A 21,888-nucleotide genomic window follows, 5' to 3' on the forward strand; every position below is an offset into this window, starting at 1 on the left:
TTTGTACAAAATAGTGTTGCCATCATTACTGACCAAGAATGGTCGAAAAAAACTTGGCATACTTACAGAATAAAAGTAAAAGTATATGTAATAAGCTCATCGAGGAAGAAGGAGGTAAAAGTTCGTACAACAGTTAGAATTGGAGTCTCGGTCCTCCCACAAGAACGAGAATACCACTCTGGATGTGCCTCCTCCATTGGCTGCTGTGTTTGCTAAGGCATTTCATGTCCAACACATCATCCATCCTTAATTACTCAGGATGACCACCGAGGACATCATGAGGCAGCCAGAACTGCAGATATTGTGCTTTTTCAAGGTGTCAGTTCTGTTGTCTCATTGTTTGTTTCAAGTTTGGCACAACCATTCCTTTGGACTCAAGGATGAACTGATTAGATTTAGGTAGTTGTAGGCCAAATGACCTCACAGCCTATGTTAAAATGTCCCTACTTGAGCTATGTCTCTGTCTGTGGTTGCAGAACTTGAGGCTAAGTTCAAGAATAATGAGTTGCGGATGCAGATGCAGCGTATGGAGCTGGACGATCTGAAGGAAAATGCGACCGTAGCACGAGACAAGATACGGGAGCAAGTGCAGAAGTACAGCAGCTGTGTGTGAGGATGTTACACTTCCATGTCTACCGTTTGCTGCTGTAATCCAGAGCGGAGTGCGACTGATGCTGTGCCCAGCAAAGAAAACCCACCCACGTACATCACCCGCTACAATCTACATCTCTCCTCTGGTGCCTCCGCTCTGCTGCTGTCATTTCAGCCTTTTCACATTTACCTGTAAAGTGTTATAATCACAGATCCCTTCCTCTGACATGTACTGTACAACTTTTTCACTCCTAGAAATTGACACTAACCTGTATGGTTTTTATGTCTTTAAGCTATTACAGCAGGTGGATGACCTGTGGAGATTTGTTTCTTTTGTCGATAATTGATTATATTAATAATAAACAATAAATATAACCGAATGTGCTATCAGAAAGTTTAAAGTAATTTCAAGACTTTATGTGTGTTTGCTGTAATTGGACCACAATATTGTGATATTTACATTATGACATTCCTATTGAGAAATACAAGGAAAATGATTTTTGAAATTAAATGTTGTTTATTTTTATTACAAAAGAAACTTAACATTTTACATTTAAGTGCATACATAAGTATTCGTGTAAGCTAAGTGATGAAGAAAAATAAATTTGTTATAGAATATATTTGTGACATCATGAGTCTTGTTTGTGTGATAATATGTGCAGAGCATTTACTAAACAAAGTTTGGACTGCAGGGGGCAGCACGGCGGCGTAGTGGTTCGCGCTGTCGCCCCGCAGTAAGAAGGTCACAGGCTGAGGCCTTTCTGTGCCGAGTTTGCATGTTCTCCCCGTGTCTGCGTGGGTTTCCTCCCACCGTCCAAAGACATGCATGTATAGGTTAACTGCTGACGTTAAATTGCCCGTAGGTGTGAATGCGAGTGTGAGCGGTTGTTGGTCTCTTTCTGTCTCTGTGTGTTGGCCCTGCGATGGACTGGCGACCTGTCCAGGGTGTAAGTCGTGAGGTGGAGCACCTGTGGACTGGATTTATTTGTCCAATACAGATCTGGGGATTTTGGAGCCAAGTCAGCACCTTAACCTCCCCAGTCCGGTTCTGGTGCTCACACGTCCATTTTTGGAGGTTTTGGCGGTAGACTGGGGTCATTATGAACATCCCTGACTCATCTGTAGCTACTGTAAACAACAAATACTTTGTGTGTTCTCCAGCTTTCTATCAGAACCAGCTACAGCAATTCCTCTGTTGGATCAGACCACACAGTCCAGTCTTCACTCCCCACAGTCATCAATGGGCCTCGACCCCTGTGGTCCAGTGGTTTTCCTTCCTTGGACCACTTTTGGTAGGTCTTGCAGACCAGGAACATCCCACTGAGTTGCAGCTTTGGGGATGATCTGTCTCCATTGTCTACATATCATAGTTTGGTTTGTGTCAAAGTCGCTCACATTCTTTAACTGGACAATTTTTCCTGATCAACTTTAAGACTAAATGTTCACCTGCTACCTGATAGACCCCCAGATAATAAATGTTACGCATTCAACCGTCAGTGGTCTTCATGTCAGGGCTGATGAGTGTATAGCACCCCTGCAACAGGAAGATTGTAGTTTGAATTTGATGTCACAAATGGGAGCCTTTGTTCTGCTCTCTGTCCCTGCATCATCAGCTTTTCACCGCAGGCATTTTGGACATCTTCAGGAGAAACGTCTGATCAGCAACAATAATAATATTAGTAAATTGTATTAATAATAATATTAATAGATTCTCTTTAGTTGAGCTAGTTCAGGAGCCTTACTTTTGGATGCTCTCAGTAATGGTGTTACTGCCAACTGTGCTTTTCCTACTTCAACAATTCTGCAAATGCCTGCAGTAAAATGGCTCATTGACAAACTTACTCAGGTGTTCCTCTTTAACTCGAAGCTGTGTTTCCAGATGACACTCTTGCTGAAAATGTTCTGGTCCACCCTTGCAGCTCTCATTTGTTATGGCCATAGCACACAGGCTATGAGGGGACATGCTCTAAAATCCATTGTATGCTACCTTCTCTGCAGCATCCACAGCTCAGGGCCAGCAACAGAGTTTGCCTTACTCTCATTGTGTTGTGTTTAATAAAAGCATTTGGAAATTCTGTAGTCTTGTAGTAAAAGTACTACCACGATATAAACTCCTAGTCCTGTATGGCATTTTAATCAATCAATCCAAGTGGCCACATGGTCTTGTGATCAGGACTCCTGGTGGTCTGGATTCATCCCTCCAGTATAAGAACAAGCACATTCAATTTGTAATTTTATTTGACAGGATTTCAGAAACAGTCATCAATCACCTTCTATGCTCCTGGGACACAAGGAGCTACTGCAGTTTTATAGGCCCGAGCAACACTTTCTGGTCACTCTCACTTTTCCCATGCACAAGTACACAGTGTGCTCAGTCCAAACACCCAGGTCTGCCACTGAAGTCCCTCACTTGTATTGCACGCTGATAAAAGTGACTGAGAGAGGAGTTGAAGTTCCATACTCTGAAATGTGATCCAGTAGAGTCTCGGTTTTTGGAAGGAAGTTTGCAGCCACTGCTTTAAAATTTAAAAGTCAAATTTTTAAATCCTATTTCTGTTGATTTTAAAGTTTACACTGTAAATAGAAGTAGAACTGACCTCTATCACTCATTGCTGGTTGGTGACTTCGTGTTTCCCAACGTTTCTTCTGCATGTTTGAACCTGAGCACAGGTCTCACCTGAGCCACCGTGAGGGAGAAGGAAACAGAAATCATTGTCAGCCTCTGTCCAATCACAGGCTCTCTTTCTGTCTACTTGCAGTTAATCTTACAATTCTCAAGGAACCGGGCTGTTCTCTGTAGGGTTCTGGCACTGGATCCTAACTCTAACAAAGAGAGGCTGTGCTCTGGCTGTACAGGGAATGTGTACTATGACGGAGATTTGCAGCAGGCTTTGTCCTGCAGAGCAGTCTACCTGTATCAGAGAGAACACCTGTACTCTTGATGAATTCAAATATGATCAAATATGGTTCAAATATGAGCTGCATGGCGATCTTTCTTCTGATGATAGACCTGAGCTTTTTATTTCACACCGTATGGCTTACTCCTCGCTATGAAAGAAACCATCCCAACCACCTGCTAGATGAAGCTGAGAAAGAGAGCTGGGAGCTGAGAGGAGTCCAAGACCTGTGCACGGGCACGGGCTGTCCCGGGTGCAATCAAAGGGAATCTAATCCGTGCTGGGAGCGCGCATTCCTGCAGGTCGGCGCTGCATGGTGCATAGACAGGGAGCTCGTTGGAAAATATGCAATGGGTTTATGGAGGTAAAGCTGTCCCAGGAATCAAATTTTCCAATCAAAAGTTCAATATGAATATGAACTTTATTTGTGTCAACTGACATTAAACAATGTCAGCTCATATCACTCAAAGTATTGATAAGTAGTATCTGACATCTGTGACAGGTCTGATGGATTTAGTTTATAAAGCTAATTGTAACATCGACTTTATTTGTTTTGATGACAACTGCCTCTCAACACAATGGAGATTTATTCTAGTGTTGGTCGTTTCCACGCAGAGCATCATCAAAATAAAATTCAATGTAATTACCATATCAGTGTTTACAGGACATTTTAGATGTGTTTTTGTTTTTTTGTTTTTTTTAATTGAGGGTTAGGGTGAAATGAACCATGGTGTTCACAAAGAAAACATTAAGAGAGAACATTGTCACATTTGGCTTGGATTCTAAATGTGTGTGCAGACTGAAATTTAGCTTTATGTTGTTCTGTTCCAGTTAGGTCTGATCTTGTTTGAACTGAACCTTATATTAGGGCATGTTTTTTCAACTGTAATTAGATAATTATTAATGTTTCGTATTTGTCTAAATGTGAAGTGGTTTAATTTCTAGGGGTTCCTCGTAAGTATGAGTCTTATCCATACTAAGAGATGTGTCAGTGTGTTTTTAATGGAGACAAATCTATGTAGAATACAGAGCACTTTTGTAGGAACAGTCAGTTGGAGAACAGGTTTAGTTTTACTGATCCTCTCGGTGATTCTTTCCAGCGCCACCGCTCAGCTCCACTCCGGGAATCCAGCCCGGGCTTTCCTGCAGAGCGGCGGGGGGCGCAGCTCAGCTCCGCTTCTGACCGGCTGCCCCGCATCAAGTTGACCCGCAGAGTCCCGCTTCATACGACTCTGAACCGGGAACACGCACAGTGAGTCACGGCGAGGAAACAACCAGCAGCAGGCGGGGCGAAACGGTGGACAAGTGCTCACTTTGACTTGGGAGGGTCCTGAGAGGGGACGACGGTTTGGAAGTTCATCGGACATTTCCCTGACGGCCGCGGAGATAAAGAGCAAGATAACTTCACCCAGTTTCACTCACGGTGGACCTGTCCATCACTGTTTGTCCGACCCGGTGTTTCATACTCAGGTATTCTATGTGATATATGCTCAGGTTTCCTGTTTGATACCCAACTTTCCTGTTTGTTTCATACCCAGGTTCCCTCTGTTTGATACCCAGGTTCCCTCTGTTTGATACCCAGGTTTCCTCTGTTTGATACCCAGGTTCCCTTTGTTTGACACCCAGGTCTCCTCTGTTTGATACCCAGATCTCCTCTGTTTGATACCCAGGTTCCCTCTGTTTAATACCCAACTTTCCTGTTTGTTTCATACCCAGGTTCCCTCTGTTTAATACCCAGGTTCCCTCTGTTTAATACCCAACTTTCCTGTTTGTTTCATACCCAGGTTCCCTCTGTTTAATACCCAGGTTCCCTCTGTTTGATACCCAGATCTCCTCTGTTTGATACCCAGGATCCCTCTGTTTGATACCCAGGATCCCTCTGTTTGATACCCAGGTTCCCTCTGTTTGATACCCAGGATCCCTCTGTTTGATACCCAGGTTCCCTCTGTTTGATACCCAGGTTCCCTCTGTTTGATACCCAGGTCTCCTCTGTTTGATACCCAGATCTCCTCTGTTTGATACCCAGGTTCCCTCTGTTTGATACCCAGGTTCCCTCTGTTTGATACCCAGGTTCCCTCTGTTTGATACCCAGGTTCCCTCTGTTTAAGACCCAGGTTCCCTCTGTTTGATACCCAGGTTTCCTCTGTTTGATACCCAGGTTCCCTCTGTTTGATACCCAGGTTCCCTCTGTTTGATACCCAGGTCTACTCTGTTTAATACCCAGGTTTCTTGTTTGTTTAATACCAAGGCTTACTCTGTTTGATACCCAGGTTTCCTTTGTGTTTGATGTCACAGTTTTCCTGCTGCCCTAGGGGTTGATGTGTGCTCAGAGATGCAAGCTTCACTTCTAACACTCCTATTTGGTGAGTAGACTGTACACTTTGAAGTCTGTGCTTTTTTCTGCTCAATAGAAAAATCACCTCAGAAGTCACCCAGTCAAGGTAGATGGAGCATCTCCAGGTCACTGACTATCATCTCATTAGTCTCCTTGACATATGGAGCTTTTACCTCTATACACGTCTTGCTCAAACAGGACTCACATGAGACTTATGTTCTTATTGATGGTTTATTTCACTTCAGAGGAACCCATTCAATTAGAATAGATATTATCTCAGCCCACTGGCTAACCTTCTACTTGGTTTGAGATTAAAAGGATTCCAATGAGCAATGTTATCCTTAAGATGAATTAATTAAATAAAAACAATAATAAGGTCACTCTCTCAATCTCCGTATGAGGAATAAAATCATCACAAAAGTAGTAAATAGCATAATAGAAGAACAGAATAAAAACAAAAAGTACAAAGAGCAAGATTAAAAGGTTAAATGAAGGCAGTAGAGAACAGAACACTTTTTGGATTGTGCTGATGTGATCTGTTCGGAGATGCCCAGCAGCCCAGTGCATCAGAAAAAGATTCCATTCACACACGAAGCTGCAATTTGTTTCTGTCCATTTCACGGTTTAATACTCACCATAGTGAAGAAAAAGCAAGTCTGAGCAAGATTTTTAGGAATAAAGGCCAAAAGAATGATTCAAACCAACTCATTCTTATGAATTTTGCTTAACTTTTCTATGAGTGCACAGCACCTGCTCTCACAAAACAAGAAAATTCTCAGGGAGCGGCAGCAGCAGCCTGGGAGAGTTGGTCATTGCATCTACATGCACTGAGATAAGATAGCTGATTCTTTTTTAGAGCTCCTGGTGCCCTTCTGGTCTCTGAGGTCATCCCGGTCTGTCTGCCTGTGTCTGTGGGTGGTGTCTCTCAGTTTATGGTCCTTCTAAAACAGCCCAGCTGAGTCCGCAAATAGAGACACCCACTCCACACCGACCTACAGCACTGTTTAAGACCCTGCATTTACATGTCTCCAGATTTAAGCCAGCCCCTCTCACACCGTATCTGCTAAAATGTGTCTTTCCTTGAGATTTCAAAATGCCTAAATTTAAACCACAAAATATCTGCAAACACCTGCGCCACTCAGCGGTACCAGTGAGCTAAAGATCAATCCAAATAATGACCCTCATTAAATCCCATCCTGAAGCATTGTTCCATGGAGCTACAAGACAATGGGCTTGTTGCTCAACTTAAAGTCTATTAGTGGGGGCAATTAGCATCCAGGGTCCCAGCAGGCATCAACACTGATCAGCACAGGACCTCTTTGTGACGCCTGATAAAGCTCACTTGTCACATGCAGGACACACAGCAGCGATGCCATCTTTTTCTGGTTATTTCTTTGCTGTTGTTCAATTCATCAATATGTAGAGAACCCATCATAAGATACAGATCCAGGGTCAGGGACTAAATTAGACCTTTTTGCTGCTGTTTATTTAATTACAAATGATTAATGCCTCAGAAAAATGTCAGTCAAGTTTTCAGCTGCTCAGATGGACGCACACATCTTCATAGTTAAGGCGCATGAACAGAACATCTTCAGTTTAAATCCTGTACCTCCTTTCTCTTTCTTTCCTGTCCTGCTCTCCACCTACAGCATGAGCCAAAAAAGTTAACTGTTTTTCATGGTCTCATAATTGCTTCAGTGGATCTGTTGAAGGATTTTTTTGCAAGGAAAGGATTTCCCGTAGAAGCTGAGTCTATACAAGCTAAAGGGTCAAATGTCAGAGATGCAGAGTCGTGGTGGTTTTCTGAAAGGGAATGAAGTACAAAGGAACTGCAGAGAGATGGAATAAGCTGAGAGCGTCTTAGAAAAAAGCAAGGAGAGGAAACAGGAGACGAGGAGGTGTGTTGGACCGTAAAGATGAATATGTGTATGTCCATGTCATTACTAAGATAGGGAGCTGTCTGTTCAGATTCCTGACGCCTCTGAGGACGAGCTGCAAGGTCGAGCCCACCCCCTGGGTCAGGGCCGGGGTTAATTGGTCTTTGTGTGTGTGTGTGTGTGTGTGTGTGTGTGTGTGTGTGACAGAGGGACACAGATACACAGGGAGAAGATGAAAAGACTCAAGCAGATCACTTTGACAAAAGAACCAGCAATGCCTCCACTTCTTTTTCTTTTCACTCTCTTTTTATTTTCATTTGCTGCGGGGGGTGGGGTGGGTGTGGAAGGAGAACCTGTGTGTGTGTGTGTGTGTGTGTGTGTGTGTGTGTTTTCATATGCAGAAATATTCTTAAACAAATGTGATTTTAAGTCCAAAGAATTGCTGTTCTAGCAACAGTACTGTGAAGGCTTTGCTCATTGCTCTTGAGTGCTGTGTTATGATTGTGTTGTGGTTCTTTCAGCTGAGGGAGGGTCTGACTCATTATTTTTCTGGAGGAGGAAGGAATCAACTACGAAGGAAGGAAAGGAAAGAAAATGTGACATGAAAGAGGTTGTGGGTTTGCCTCATGCAGTTTGTGCATATATGTGTGTGGAGGAATGTACGGGCTTTGTTGAACTACTGACATCCTCCTCAACCGCCTCCTGTGTGTGTGCGTATGTGTGCGCGGGTGTGCAGGTGAGCCAGTTTTAGGCAGTGGGAGTGAGACAGTGTGTTCCCGAAGCCTTTGTAAGCAACAGCCTCCGGAAATGTTCAGATACCAGAACAATGGTGCGGCAAAGCCTACTAACCACCAGTACTAGAGAGCGAGAGGGGGAAAGAGGGGGTGAGAGAGAGATGCTAAAAAATCAAAGGGGGAAAAGTTGTATAGAATTAGGACAAAAAGAAAAGAGGGACTGAGAGACTTTAGGGTGAGGGAGAAGGGGAGGGGTGAGTCTGTTTTTATACGAAAGGAGGGTGAGTTAGGTTTCCCCGTCCTGTTGGCAGTAGCTTTTCTAGATGAAAGGAGGAGGTGGAGATAAGGAAGGAGGAGGACTTAAGCAGTGGTATGAAGGCGCAGGGAGGAGGAATAGCAAGTGAAGCTGGTCACATTAAGATCAATGGAGTGACTGCTACACTTCACCTCAGTGCACCTGAATAAAGCTGAAAGGACTCACAGACAGGACCCACAGACAGGACCCACAGACAGGACTCACTGACAGAACTCACTGACAAGAGTCACTGACAGGACTCACAGACAGGACCCACAGACAGGACTAATAGGCAGGAGAAAGGACCCACAGACAGGACTCACAGACAAGACTCACTGACAGGACTCACAGACAAGAGAAAGGACCCACAGACAGGACTCACTGACAGGACTCACAGACAGGACCCACAGAGAGGATTCACAGACAGAAGAGAGGACCCACAGACAGGACTCACAGACAGGACTCACAGACAGGACTCACAGACAGGACCCACAGACAGGACCCACAGACAGGACTCACAGAGAGGATTCACAGACAGAAGAGAGGACCCACAGACAGGACTCACAGACAGGGCTCACAGACAGGACTCACAGACAGGACTCACAGACAGGACCCACAGACAGGACTCACAAACAGGACTCACAGACAGGACTCACAGACAGGACTCACAGACAGGACTCACAAACAGGACTCACAGACAGGACTCAGAGACAGGACCCACAGACAGAAGAGAGGACCCACAGACAGGACTCACAGACAGGACTCACAGACAGGACCCACAGACAGGACCCACAGACAGGACTCACAGACAGGACTCACAGACAGGACCCACAGACAGGACCCACAGACAGGACTCACAGACAGGACTCACAGACAGGACTCACAAACAGGACCCACAGACAGGACCCACAGACAGGACTCATAGGCAGGAGAAAGGACCCACAGACAGGACTCACAGACAGGACTCACAGACAAGAGAAAGGACCCACAGACAGGACTCACTGACAGGACTCACAGACAGGACCCACAGACAGGACCCACAGACAGGACCCACAGACAGGACCCACAGACAGGACTCACAGAGAGGATTCACAGACAGAAGAGAGGACCCACAGACAGGACTCACAGACAGGACTCACAGACAGGACCCACAGACAGGACCCACAGACAGGACTCACAGAGAGGATTCACAGACAGAAGAGAGGACCCACAGACAGGACTCACAGACAGGACTCACAGACAGGACCCACAGACAGGACTCACAAACAGGACTCACAGACAGGACTCACAGACAGGACTCACAGACAGGACTCACAGACAGGACCCACAGACAGAAGAGAGGACCCACAGACAGGACTCAGACAGGACTCACAGACAGGACCCACAGACAGAAGAGAGGACCCACAGACAGGACTCAGACAGGACTCACAGACAGGACCCACAGACAGAACTCATAGACAGGACTATAGCTATAGTGACACAGCACTGTTTCATTGGTCAATAAGAAGCTCATTACCAGACAGACAAAGAGTTAGCGAGCGGTCAAAGCTGCACAGCTTCATTGTAAATAAAATCGTCCAACATTGATTTTAAAAAACACAGAGAAAAGTGCATCCCTTATTGGTTCGATGAGGTACACATCATTTAGTTCCAAATACGGGACAATCCTGTATTTTAAAAGATGATTGGCAGTCCTAGTAACAGTGGTTTGTTTGATTTTTGTTGTGCAGAAACACTGAGATTCTGCTGCACTCCTGCATACGCTGTGTAGTAGAAAGACTTGAATGGCAGTTGTTTATAATCAGTGCTCTGCATGTGGTCAGAGGGTCAAAGTGATGCGTGCAAGCATGGAGGAGGGAAAAAGAGAGCAAAGAAGGCATGGATACATGTGAGCACACGATGTGCACTGCTGCAGTGTCCCACAAATGATTTTATGCAAATTTAAGAATTTTTCAAGATTGTTTGTTAGATTTTATTTTTCCCTGCTGTCTCACCTTTCTGTGGAAACATAAGCTCATCAATGTCACTTTAAACCTCGGGCTAAAAATGACCTTGCACACAAGCAAACACTTATTGCTCCCCTAAGTCCTCTAAATTATACTCTGTGCCTTCGGCCACACAGAGGTTACCCTCCTCAAGACAGGGAACAATTTAACCATTTAATAGCCAGGCACAATGTAATTACACTATTTAGCCTGCATGAGCTAAAAAAAACAAAACACAAATACTCACTTTATGCAAACATTCACAAAATAATTAGTCAGATTACTTTAAGGTTTACAGAAGGTCACTGAAGCACACGTGCTACACAAAATCCAAGCTTTAGTAATGACAGGTCCCATGTGTGCTGTAGTTTCCTTCTAAGTGAAGCCAGATTTTCCTCATCACAGGCTGCGATTAGCACCTACAGCGAACACATCTGCACACTTGGTCTCCCACAGCAGCTGCTGAGCACTAAGGCAAACACACAACAGCCCTGATCACTAACCAAACCCACAGCAACTCACTTTCCATGGCTGTGTAACTAAAGCGCTGCCCAACATCTGTTGGCCATGTGCCCCCCCTCCATTTTGGTGACCAGGCTTCAGGCAGTGTGGCAGAGCTTGTGGCTGGAAGTGGCCTTCAATTTTAAAGATATGATCGTTATTTTCTTTGAAGTCTAACTACATGTTGACTGAACTCTTATGTGAATGTAATTTACATTAAAATGTTTTTATTATCTGTCTTAGATATTTACAAACATTCAAAAATGCTCTCAGGATAAAAAGTTGCACAAGAAACTGTTTCACATTCATCTCGTTGGGACTGTTGTAAAACTTGTCATCTGTTAAGGGATTTTCCATCCAGCTGCCCTCTCCACTGTCCACCTGTTGCTCATGATGCCTTATTTCGTATTTCCTCTCCTACACTGAGTCAGGACCGGAATGTGAGTGTCTCCTCCTCTGGGACCAGCTGCCTCCCAGTGCCATTCCTTGTTAATATAACAGCCAGTGTAATGGCCAGCGTCTGGCCTCACTCACTGAAACCCTCTTACTCTGCTCAGAGTCAGACAGGCTGTCAGTGGTAACAGCTGAAGAAGAGTCCAAGTCCAAAATAAAGAATGAATGCAGATGAGATATATGGAAAATTTGTATGAAATTAATATTTAACACAAATACTCTGAAGCCAGAAAACTCATATCCCTCGTTTATGGAATCAGGGAAATTAAAAACTAGACTGTTGTTGTGTTTTGAGTGTCGTAGTTGTCCTGGGATGGAAAGTGTTCTTGCCGATATTGTGATATATGATGTCAGTTTTTGCTTTAAAAAAATTATGTTTTGGATGTTTGTTGAAAATACTTATTTTACAGAGCGAGAATGTTATGTTGAGCAGGAAATATTTCCTAACATATCTTCATTTTTGCGCTCCCTCTCAAATTGTGGACCTTTCACACCACTACTGTGGACATATCCCTCCTGTCATTTTCAAACATGCAAAATCAAGCTCAAGACTCCAGGGCTCTGATTAAAAAGGTGGGGCGGTGAATGGCCGGTCAGAGTGGGGAGTTTGAGCTGCTGAAAAGTGAGAGCTTAGGCTAATAAAGTGGCAGGGAGGGAGGTGAACAGCTGGATGTTTTGCTGTGGGAGTTGACCATCCATCAGTTAAGTGTGCACAGCAAAGAGGAAAGACAGAGACACAGAGAGGGAGAATGTAAATGGATTAATTACAGAGTTTTGACTGAAAGGCTGTTGACTTTCATTTGCCTGGGTTTTAAAGTTGCTGTCTGATTGTGTTAAAAATATCTGTGCAGCCTTTGAGTCCCATACTCGCTCAGGTTGAGTATGCAGCTCATTGCTTGTCTGTAAATGGTGCTATTCTGGTATGGATACTGATACTGGATCTGACCAGGCTGTTATTTTCATATTCTCTGCTATGTGTTAACTTCATACACCCCCAGCGTTGTTTCCTGTCTCAGCCAGTGTCTATCTGTGGTGTGTCTTCTGCATTTGCTTGTTTGTTTGTGCATCCTGGACCAGTATTGTTAATGCTGGTAGGTCTGACAGCAAACTGTGTTTAGTTGGCTGCTTCTAGTGGAATGTGTCACTTAGATTCCACATCCCTGCTCGTGCACACACACACACACACACACACATACATAACTATGTCAGATTGAAGGAAAAGCCAATATTAAGTGTCTTGTCTCTCTTTGTCAAAAATGTAACAAAGAACAGCTTCGCATTTGTTGAAAAATGCTTGCATAATCATAATAGTCATGTGATAATATTGACACCTCTTCCGTGTCTTATTAATTCATTTTATAATTTAATAGTTTTATTTTTAATTTTGAAGGTCATGTAACCTCTTAGCTTGTTATGGATCAGACAAACTGTCTATAAAGCAGATATTTATTACTCTCTAGCAATTTTTTTGGTTTGGAAATTGAGTCAGATGATAAAGCCCTTAAATATTTGTATAGGCATTGTATAGGTAGAGCTCAGACCACTCAGGCTTTGTCTGAAATGACCCAGCTTGGGTTTCAATTTGACCTGGAGCCCTTTGCTACATTTCATCCCCTCTTTTTGTGGAACGATGTTCCTTTGCTATATCTGGAGAATATGCTTTGTTTCTGCACAGTGTACAGTCAGTGCTGTCCCATGTACATGTTCTCAGCATGCGGAGAAAACCCAGTCACTGACTGCGGTGGTTTGATGTGATGGCCCATAGCATATGATTGACATTTACATCATCTTTGTTATCGCTATCTTCAGCATGTAGTGGCTCCTCTTGAGCCAAATGTTTATACAGGTATTCCTTAGAGGGAAATAAAGAAATCATTTTTTGCTTTTTAATGAAAATTGTCTCCATCTGTGTTGTGACTATCAGGGAAAAATTTGAATGTCTGGCTGTGTGGCTGTCTTGACTTATCCCTTCGTTGCATCACACACAATATGACTTCTTTCAGATTGAAAACAAGAGCGAACTCTCTCATGTGCTGGCAACCTTTTTTTTCTTGAATTCTTAGGTTTTGTCCCTCCCGTTTACTGAGACTGGTCAGAAGCAGAGTTAGTTTCAAAGGCGGTGTTGAAAGCCAGGAATAAAAGCAGAGCACACCTTGGGAAAGCATGAAGCAGGGGCGGATTCATTTGTGGAAATGAAACTCAGATGCCCTGCGGGATGCACCACACACTCTGTATAACTGCTGCTGACAGTTACAGCATGGCCTCTTTTGGAAGCCCTGCTGGCTTTGAGTCAGATTTTGCTGTCCTCTGGCCACAAGCACAATGATATAAGGCCAGAATAAGTTAACAACAGTGGACGGTATTTCACCTGCTCAGTTACTTACACAGCATGACTGCTGCCACAATACTACCGCAAGTCATGTCAAGAAAGGAGCAGTTTTTATGGTGTAATATGAAGATTGTCAGCCATGTGATACTCAGTGCTACAAAAGGCTAAACAAGCTGAATGGTGCACAATATGGTGCAGGCTGACAGTGTGTAGCCTGCTGTTACAGGCTAATGGCTGCTTTAACAGCAGAAGTTTGTGATCTGTGATTCTCTCAGCTGACATGCCTCCCTGTCTCTCCATTTATGTACAGTACAGGCCAAATGTTTGGACACACCTTCTCATTCAAATGAATAGGAAAGTCTGTCCAAACTTTTGGTCTGTACTGTATGTGGAGGAATTGATAAAAGAAGAGACCAACTAACCACTAAATAGCAGTTTGTCCATCACTATTAATTTTGCAATGGAATGGAAGGAGAGTAACACAAATGCAAAACACACCAACTTCCTCCATTTACACTGAGGTTACAAAGGTTTCTCTGAAGAGCCACTCTATAAGAAAAACTGCAACTCCTTTGGTGATCGAGGATGTTAGACGTGGCCACATTTAGATTTCAAACCTGCTTTATTTCAGCAGTAATGTCCTGCTTAAGCATATGTTGTGTATCATATTTGATCCATACACTTCTGACACCACCTCTTGGCAAAATAAAAGAAAAAGAGGCAGCTGTTCAAAAGAATGAAGATGGAGAGTTTACAGATTGCCAAAGAGAACAGTTGATGTTTGATGTATCAAACAAACAAAAAAAGCCAACATGTAAATGTTGTTTTTTTTTTTTTTTTTACGTTTTGTTAAAGGGCCAAATACATACTTCATATCCAAAAAAATTGCATTTGCTGTCCATTATTTCTTGGTTCAGGAATTATAGGGTTAATTGAATTACATCCTTGTGAAATTAGATTACATGGCAAGAAAGTAAGCAAGTCCTCAATATAATGATAACATAACTATAAAATATGATAATAGATGAGATTCTCAATAAACAAATGATTCATGTTTGCAGCTGGATCCCAGAGCACATTATGATAAGTCCTTTTTTGTCTGACTAACAGCACAATATTCAGCGGAATTAAATGCACTTTTAAACAAGCTACATAGACACGTTTAAAATTACAACTCCCAAGAAGCAGCAACCAAGATGTTATGTGAATTAATTTAATGTGAGTTAAATTCATTAAAAAATACATAAACTGAAATGTAAAAGAGGATTTGTCTAATTTGTCTAATTTCTCCCTTGTGGCGCTAAAATGGACAGAGCCATGCAAGCTGTTTGTCACCATCTTCAGTCTTTATACGAAGCTAACTGACATGGGACAGGTATCAATCTAATTGTCTTATGTCTGTCATCATAAAAGCTAAATCAGTAGTTTCAGAAGACACCTTAACTTTTGTCATCTAGCCACAAATATTGTTATATAGAGATAGCTATAATTTGAAGTTTTAAAGGCATTTAGGTTTGTAGATTAATATTCTGATATCCCATAAAAGCAGCTTTATTCTCTTTACTGTTCATTAGAGGAACATCAAATCTTAATGTGAAATTTAATCTGAAACTGTATATTCTCCCACAATATGATAAAAACACATTTGATATACACCACCCACCATTTATCCTCCTTCATACCTTGCTACCTTTCCCCCACCTCTGTTTTCCTCTGGTTTACATCAAGGCAACAGCAGTCTGATCCCTGACAGCTGTGACCCACCACCTTGCTACAGCTCCAGCAACATAACACAAAATTAATCTGCACAGTTTATCATTTGACATTTATACGGATTATAGTTCAAATCATTGCAGTATAATAATAGAGACATAATGTCATTGAAGTTAAAAATATATTGTTTTCATGACTCTGCCGATGTGTGAGCTTGACTTGGGTGTGAGGTGTGAAGCCTGTGTGGTTTTTCACAGAAAACAAACACAGACAGAAACACATGGAGATAAAAGACGACAAGAAACCCAATGATTAAACAACAGATCAGACGTCTCCCTGCGCCTCCCCCATCCCCGGTCCTTCTCTATCTCACACACACACACACGCACACACACATAGAGACCTTTGAGTGTGTGCCAGTAGCTTCCAGAATAGGTATCAAGTTGTGTCTGGATGGGTTTTCCCACTGTCTGTACAAAGACTCTGTACTGTATCAGCTGTAAGCTGCTCTGTTTATGTGTTTTCACACTCCCATCCTCCCCCCTCCCCCTCTCCCTGTCTTCTTATGTCCTCTTACTGTTAGATAAAGGACAAGAACAATGACCTCAAGGTCATAAAGAAGAAGGACAATAACCTCAACATAATTTTTTTAAAGCCCAATATATCAGCTCTTACCTCAGCTGGTAATGGCAAAAGTTAAGCAGTTCAGATTGTTACCTTGCACCTGAACAAATGCTCTAATCTCTGCCTTTGATGCAGTCAGCAAGCTCACAGTTGATGCTTCCATTCACTTGAAGTGGAGCATGCTGAGTTTGTGTCAGTGCGAAGAGGCAAATGGATGCTGACCTTTAATACTGTTAGTATGCACCTAAATGTAGGAAGGCTGGGGGCGGGGTCTATCATGACTTCTTAGTACTGTCAAGCAAGATTTTTGTCCATATTAATCAGTGTGCGCCCAGGCTCCAGCAGCAAATGTCTGCAAGGGCTGACAGCACCAGGAGGTTATGAAGTATCACTGAACAGGGTACATGCAGCAGAGGTGACAATTAAACAGCACTTCATTCATTCATCTTCTACCATTTCTGGGTTTCAGGGAGTGCTGGAACCAATCCCAGCTCACATTGGGCGAGGGCAGGGTACACCCTGGACAGGTCACCAGTCCATCACACGGTCAACACACACTCACACTCAGACCTACAGACAACTGAGTCACCAGTCAATCCAAACATGACGTCTCTGGATGGTGGGAGGAAACCCAGCAGGCACAGGGAGAACATGCAAACTCCACACAGAACAGACAGACAGGAATTGAATCCATGACCTTCTTACTGTGAGGCAACAACTCTAACCACTATGCCGGTGTCCTGCCAACAACAGCTTACCATTAAGATTTTGACTGATGATCTTTTTTTGGTCATATATTGTTGCTGTAAGTCCTTTCTGTTCTGTGTTCCTTAGAGACCAAAATAGCTTCTTCTTTTTAATTGTCTCAGGAAATTATTCAAACAAAGTCAAATGGAAATGATATCAATTGTATGTGATTTCCATATTTGTGCTGGACAAATGTGTGGTATTTGAGTATGTCCTATTAGCTTCACTCTGTAAATGGGACATACTTTTTGCAAGTTAGCCTGTACGGATGAGCTGAACTAGCCAGTTAAGCTAATGGGCTAACCTGCTATCTGCTATTTGCTTGTAACACAGCCAAAACATTACAGTCATTAATGAATTTGTCCTTAAATACATTAGCCAGCTAGGAGTTGTTAGGAACTGCTTATACTAAGGTTGTAAGTACAAACTAAGAAAGGAAGATACAGACTACTCCAGAAACTGAGCTTTAGAGAGAGTAATTAAGTGAAAGAAAAAGTATGCAAATACATTCCCAGACCAAAGAAAAGAGTGTTGTATAATGCCAGTACAATATATTAATTTATGTTTAAAACGTTCCCTCCTCTGCTCAAGGCTGAGGCACAAATGAAAAAGTGGAGTTGCAGCAGACCACTAGCTTAGTACCAAACTCTCATCTGCTCAGGTCAGCACAGCACTCAGGTGTGAATATCTTACACCGTGGTGATATAAAACAGATGGATACAGGAAAAGACAAATGCTTCGCTTTTCTCATCGTTGGGGGAATGTGAATGAACAATACAGGCCAAAAGTTTGGAGACATGTTCCTATTCATTTGAATGAGAGGGTGTGTCCAAACGTTTGGCCTGTACTGTAAATTTAGTGATTGTGTGTAGGAGTAAGTGTAGGAGTGTTTCCGCCTTATTACATTGATGTGTTCATAGAGTACGGAGGGAGGATTAGTAACACCTGTTGTGGACAGACCATAGACTGACAGCAGGACCCCTGGGTCTTCACTTTCCCCGTACCAGATTTCCTCATAGCAACACACACTCTCATCACTACATTCATTGGAATGTAGTACGGCTGCTTCAGGTTGTCATAAGATTTAATGAGGTTTATTTTAACTCCCACACATAGTTAAGCTGCTCATTCCCACCAGGGCTCCAGTGCTGGATCACAGACAGACATATTGTCTCCCCAAGGTTTTATTTTATTCTATGTCACATCAGTGAACTGTGAGTACATAGCCAATCATTCATTTTAAAGTTCTTATTCTAAGTGGTGCTGGTCTAAGTTGATCTCTGATTGACCTTCAGCGGCTGGCTTCAGGATTTACCCTGCTGCTGGGGCCTCCTGTCAGGTCAGTTCCTTAGGATCTATGCAGACAGCAGAGCCTGCTGGTGTGGGCGGTTTCCTTAAAATAATCCCCTTCCCATTGCATGTTGTCACAACACTGAATTGGTTTTGGATCAAGCAGCATCAATGTCGAGGAAGCGTGCTGGTTCTGAATAATCCCTATACAATCCACGGTCAATGGCCCATTCCTGTGCTTTTGTATAAAATATAACAAATACGATAAATGACAAAAGGTTTGGATTACCATTAAGAGGAAAATGGGGGATTGCCTGTGTTTACAAGTAAAAATAAAAAAAACAAGTAATGTCAGGAGCTGACAAAAAATAATATACCTCACATTGCATGCACGTATCGTCATCATTAACTTTGTGAAAAGATGGTTGCCCTGTAGTTTTTAATAAAACCCATCTCTCCACTGTCATGTCAGTCAGGATCATATCTGAAATGTCACAGCACTGTTGTTAATGTGCCACCAAATATTATAAAAACATTTGCTTCATGGACTTTACAAAAACATAACCATGAATTAGTTGTTTAATTTCAATTCATCTCTTTGAATTTAAACATCTGGATGTGATACAACAGAAAGGTTTTATCATATCAGCCTAATTTTTAAATATGAGATCTTCCTTACATCAGGAGAAGCTTCAAGAGGTCTTGTGTTTTTGTCAAAGACATTTCCTCAACAGCTGCAGTGTTTGAGCAGCCGAACGCCAGGTTGTTTTCTGCTGCCCTCTCTGGTATGAAGTCAGTGGGTGGTGCGGCTGGTTGTGGTTCAACCTGTAACCACCAACGCAGTTGTCTCAGTACCGTTATGCATTGCAGAAGCTCAACTACAAGATTTTTACACTTTTTAAGCAAATTGTTAAAAATCAAATACAAAAGAACCAAATTCAATCGGCTAAAAAGTTGGATTTTGGTTGTCTTCTCGGTAGGCACCCTCTAAATATGGAGAGCAGCGCAGTGGAGCAGTTTAATTTAAGGGTCCTGTTGGAAGGCTTTTTCATACTCAGGTGTAGCCGTGTCTGTTTGTTGGTCTGAGAGGTTGAACATCTTACCTTTACCAAAGCGTAACATTGCAGTCATACAGCATATTCCTCTTAAATGCCCAGGAAACCTTTGTTTCTGATACTGTGAAGAAAGCAGACCGATTAGAGAAAGCTTTCCATGAAAGTGTTTAAAGGCCATGAAATGAATTTCTGACTGAACGAAATAATGAATAAACACAGACAGGCATTCTGTATCTGCGCCTTTATTCAGCTTTTTATGATTCTGTGAAGTAGTGACTCACGTTTATGAAAAACAAATAATTCTCACGTTGTTTTTATGTCCCATTGTGAAGTCATGAAGGGTTGCAATCACAGGTTTCTTGTGGTGACTCTAATTCATTCTTGTCTTCCCTTTCTCAGGCCTGGCTGCCGCCGTCAGCCAGGTGCCGGACCACAGCCATGGCTGTGCTCATGGCAGCTGCTATCCAGCGACTGGCGACTTGCTGGTTGGTCGCGAGAAGAATCTGAAGGCCTCTTCCACATGTGGAATGAGGAGAAAGGAGACTTACTGCATTGTCAGTCATCTTCAGGTCAGTACCCTTATGTGAGCAAGCTGAAAACATCAGTTTTGTGTGCCCTCTCTCATTATTCAATGGCTTCCTAAGTGACACCTCAACTCTCTCCCCCTACCTTCTCCTGTGCTGATGAAGGAAGAGAAGAAATGTTTTGAATGTGACTCCAGACGGCCGTACGACCCCGTTTACAACACCATCAATCACAGGATAGAGAATGTCATCACCACCTTCAAACCTCACCGCAAGAAGTCCTGGTGGCAGTCTGAGAATGGTGAGAGGACACACAATAACATTACCTGAGTCCACAGACCTCATAAGTAACTGTTTTAGTTTGGTGATCTTTAACAAGCATGAGAAGAGCTCTTGTTATTCTGTTAAGTTCTTTTTTTTTTTTCTTTTTCCAAAACTGTACAGCTATGTGTGACTGAACCAAGTGGTAGTTTTGCATGTGGCTTTTTTTGCACAACGTCTCTAGTGATGACAGTGCATGTTGCTGGGTCTATCAGTGCTTTGATTCATATTGCCACAGTAAAGCACCAACAGACTGACAAATGGAACATTTCCCAACTGTTGGACGTAGTGTCAAAAAACCTGGTGGATCCCAGAGAATGTGTCTTACCAGTATGTGTGATTTAAACACTTCAACTCTGCTATGAGGTACGTTTTTGTGTTTTGGCTACCTACAATATGTTTCCAGAGAATTCGTTTCATGAACTGTAATCACTAGAAATGCTGTCAAAACAGCTCAATTCACCCTGACTGAGACACAGACACCTGGGCAACATTAAAAACTCTTATGTACTGTAATTCCACCTCAGTACTCTTTATTTAAGGTAGGGAATCTTTTTATGTAATCGTAGTTCACAGCGTCATAAATGTGTTATAAATAGTGTAATCACATCTTTCATTTTCATGGCTACCAATTTTGTACTGAACCTTTAATTAAAGCTCCTTGAAGCATTAACAAATAGGGAGTGCTCTCAATGAGGTAGTTCAGCTACACCAAAGTTGATCGCAAGATAAAATTAATGTGGTCCTGATCTGTATGTGTAGTTAAAGCTGTTGATATATGAAATAGTAATAGACGGCAGAAAATGTGACAAATCCAAAAAGGTGCGGTAGTTTCTTTGGAAAAGACCAAGATCCTACAGTTTTATTGAAACCATGAGCAGTAAGCAACTTTACAACATACGCACACACTGTGGGCAACATCCACTGACCGGCTACAGATGGGCTTAATAACAGAGTAGGCCCTGCCCTGGCAGGCTGACTGAGAGAGGAAATGGAGATGACAGGGTAAGGAGAGAAATTAGAGCAGCGATGGAAAGATAAAGTGAGATGATGGAATAATTGAAGTTAGGGACAGACGTGAGGACAGAGGGAGTGTTAAACTTGTGCGTTTTCAGGTGCCACATAAATCTCCATCACAATGAGGGAGCGACTGTGGAGATCTGTGTGGCACAGCCAGATGTGCACAGGGCTCATCTCAGCTGTTTGTGAGCCACGATACTGGAACGGAGTGCCGCCGATGATAGCATTGTGCATCACAAACAGGCCCAGAATAGAACTGACAGAAACTGAAGAAGAAGAAGAAGGGGGACAGGAAGTGTAGGGACTATTTTTGCTCTTAGTTGCCGCTGCATTTTCCATGGCATCATCGAGGCATTTCTCTGGTGAAAATGGCAGTGTGCACAGTGGGCCTATATGAAATGGATGACAGTGGATCAATTGTATGCACACTAATTGGAACATTCATTTCCTGGGAGGCATGCAAACATGCAAACACAGCAGCATTAAAAGACAAGTGAGTGCCAACTAAACAGTGAAAGAGGGGGATTCCTGTCTTTGAGCTGGACAGAAACAGCTCTCTTTGAAAGCTTACTCTCTGGAGCTTCATTTAGCGCCCTC

The 21,888-nt window shown here is 42.8% G+C and overlaps 2 protein-coding genes across 4 annotated transcripts in view; both read left to right on the top strand.

The window, feature by feature from the left end:
* Positions 1 to 1,205, top strand: part of lamb2l (laminin, beta 2-like) — a 46,455-nt gene extending 45,250 nt beyond the window's left edge. The window contains exon 35 of the mRNA XM_029505497.1: positions 477 to 1,205. Coding sequence (XP_029361357.1) covers positions 477 to 613 — 137 coding nt within the window. The 3' untranslated portion in view covers positions 614 to 1,205. The remainder of the gene's footprint in view (positions 1 to 476) is intronic.
* A 3,492-nt stretch (positions 1,206 to 4,697) lies between these two features.
* lamb2 (laminin, beta 2 (laminin S)) overlaps positions 4,698 to 21,888 on the top strand; it is a 44,308-nt gene continuing 27,117 nt past the window's right edge. For 2 of the 3 annotated variants that reach the window (XM_029506666.1, XM_029506667.1), the window contains exons 1-4: positions 4,698 to 4,958; positions 5,784 to 5,851; positions 19,826 to 19,995; positions 20,116 to 20,251. In XM_029506666.1, the coding sequence (XP_029362526.1) occupies positions 5,821 to 5,851; positions 19,826 to 19,995; positions 20,116 to 20,251 (337 nt within the window). In that variant the 5' untranslated portion in view covers positions 4,698 to 4,958; positions 5,784 to 5,820. Of the gene's footprint in view, positions 4,959 to 5,783; positions 5,852 to 18,319; positions 18,421 to 19,825; positions 19,996 to 20,115; positions 20,252 to 21,888 lie in introns of those variants that run through there. The other variant, XM_029506668.1, reaches the window with a different exon arrangement.

This window comes from Echeneis naucrates, chromosome 7 (genome assembly GCF_900963305.1).
Source record: "Echeneis naucrates chromosome 7, fEcheNa1.1, whole genome shotgun sequence".
Classification (NCBI taxonomy): Eukaryota; Metazoa; Chordata; class Actinopteri; order Carangiformes; family Echeneidae; genus Echeneis; species Echeneis naucrates.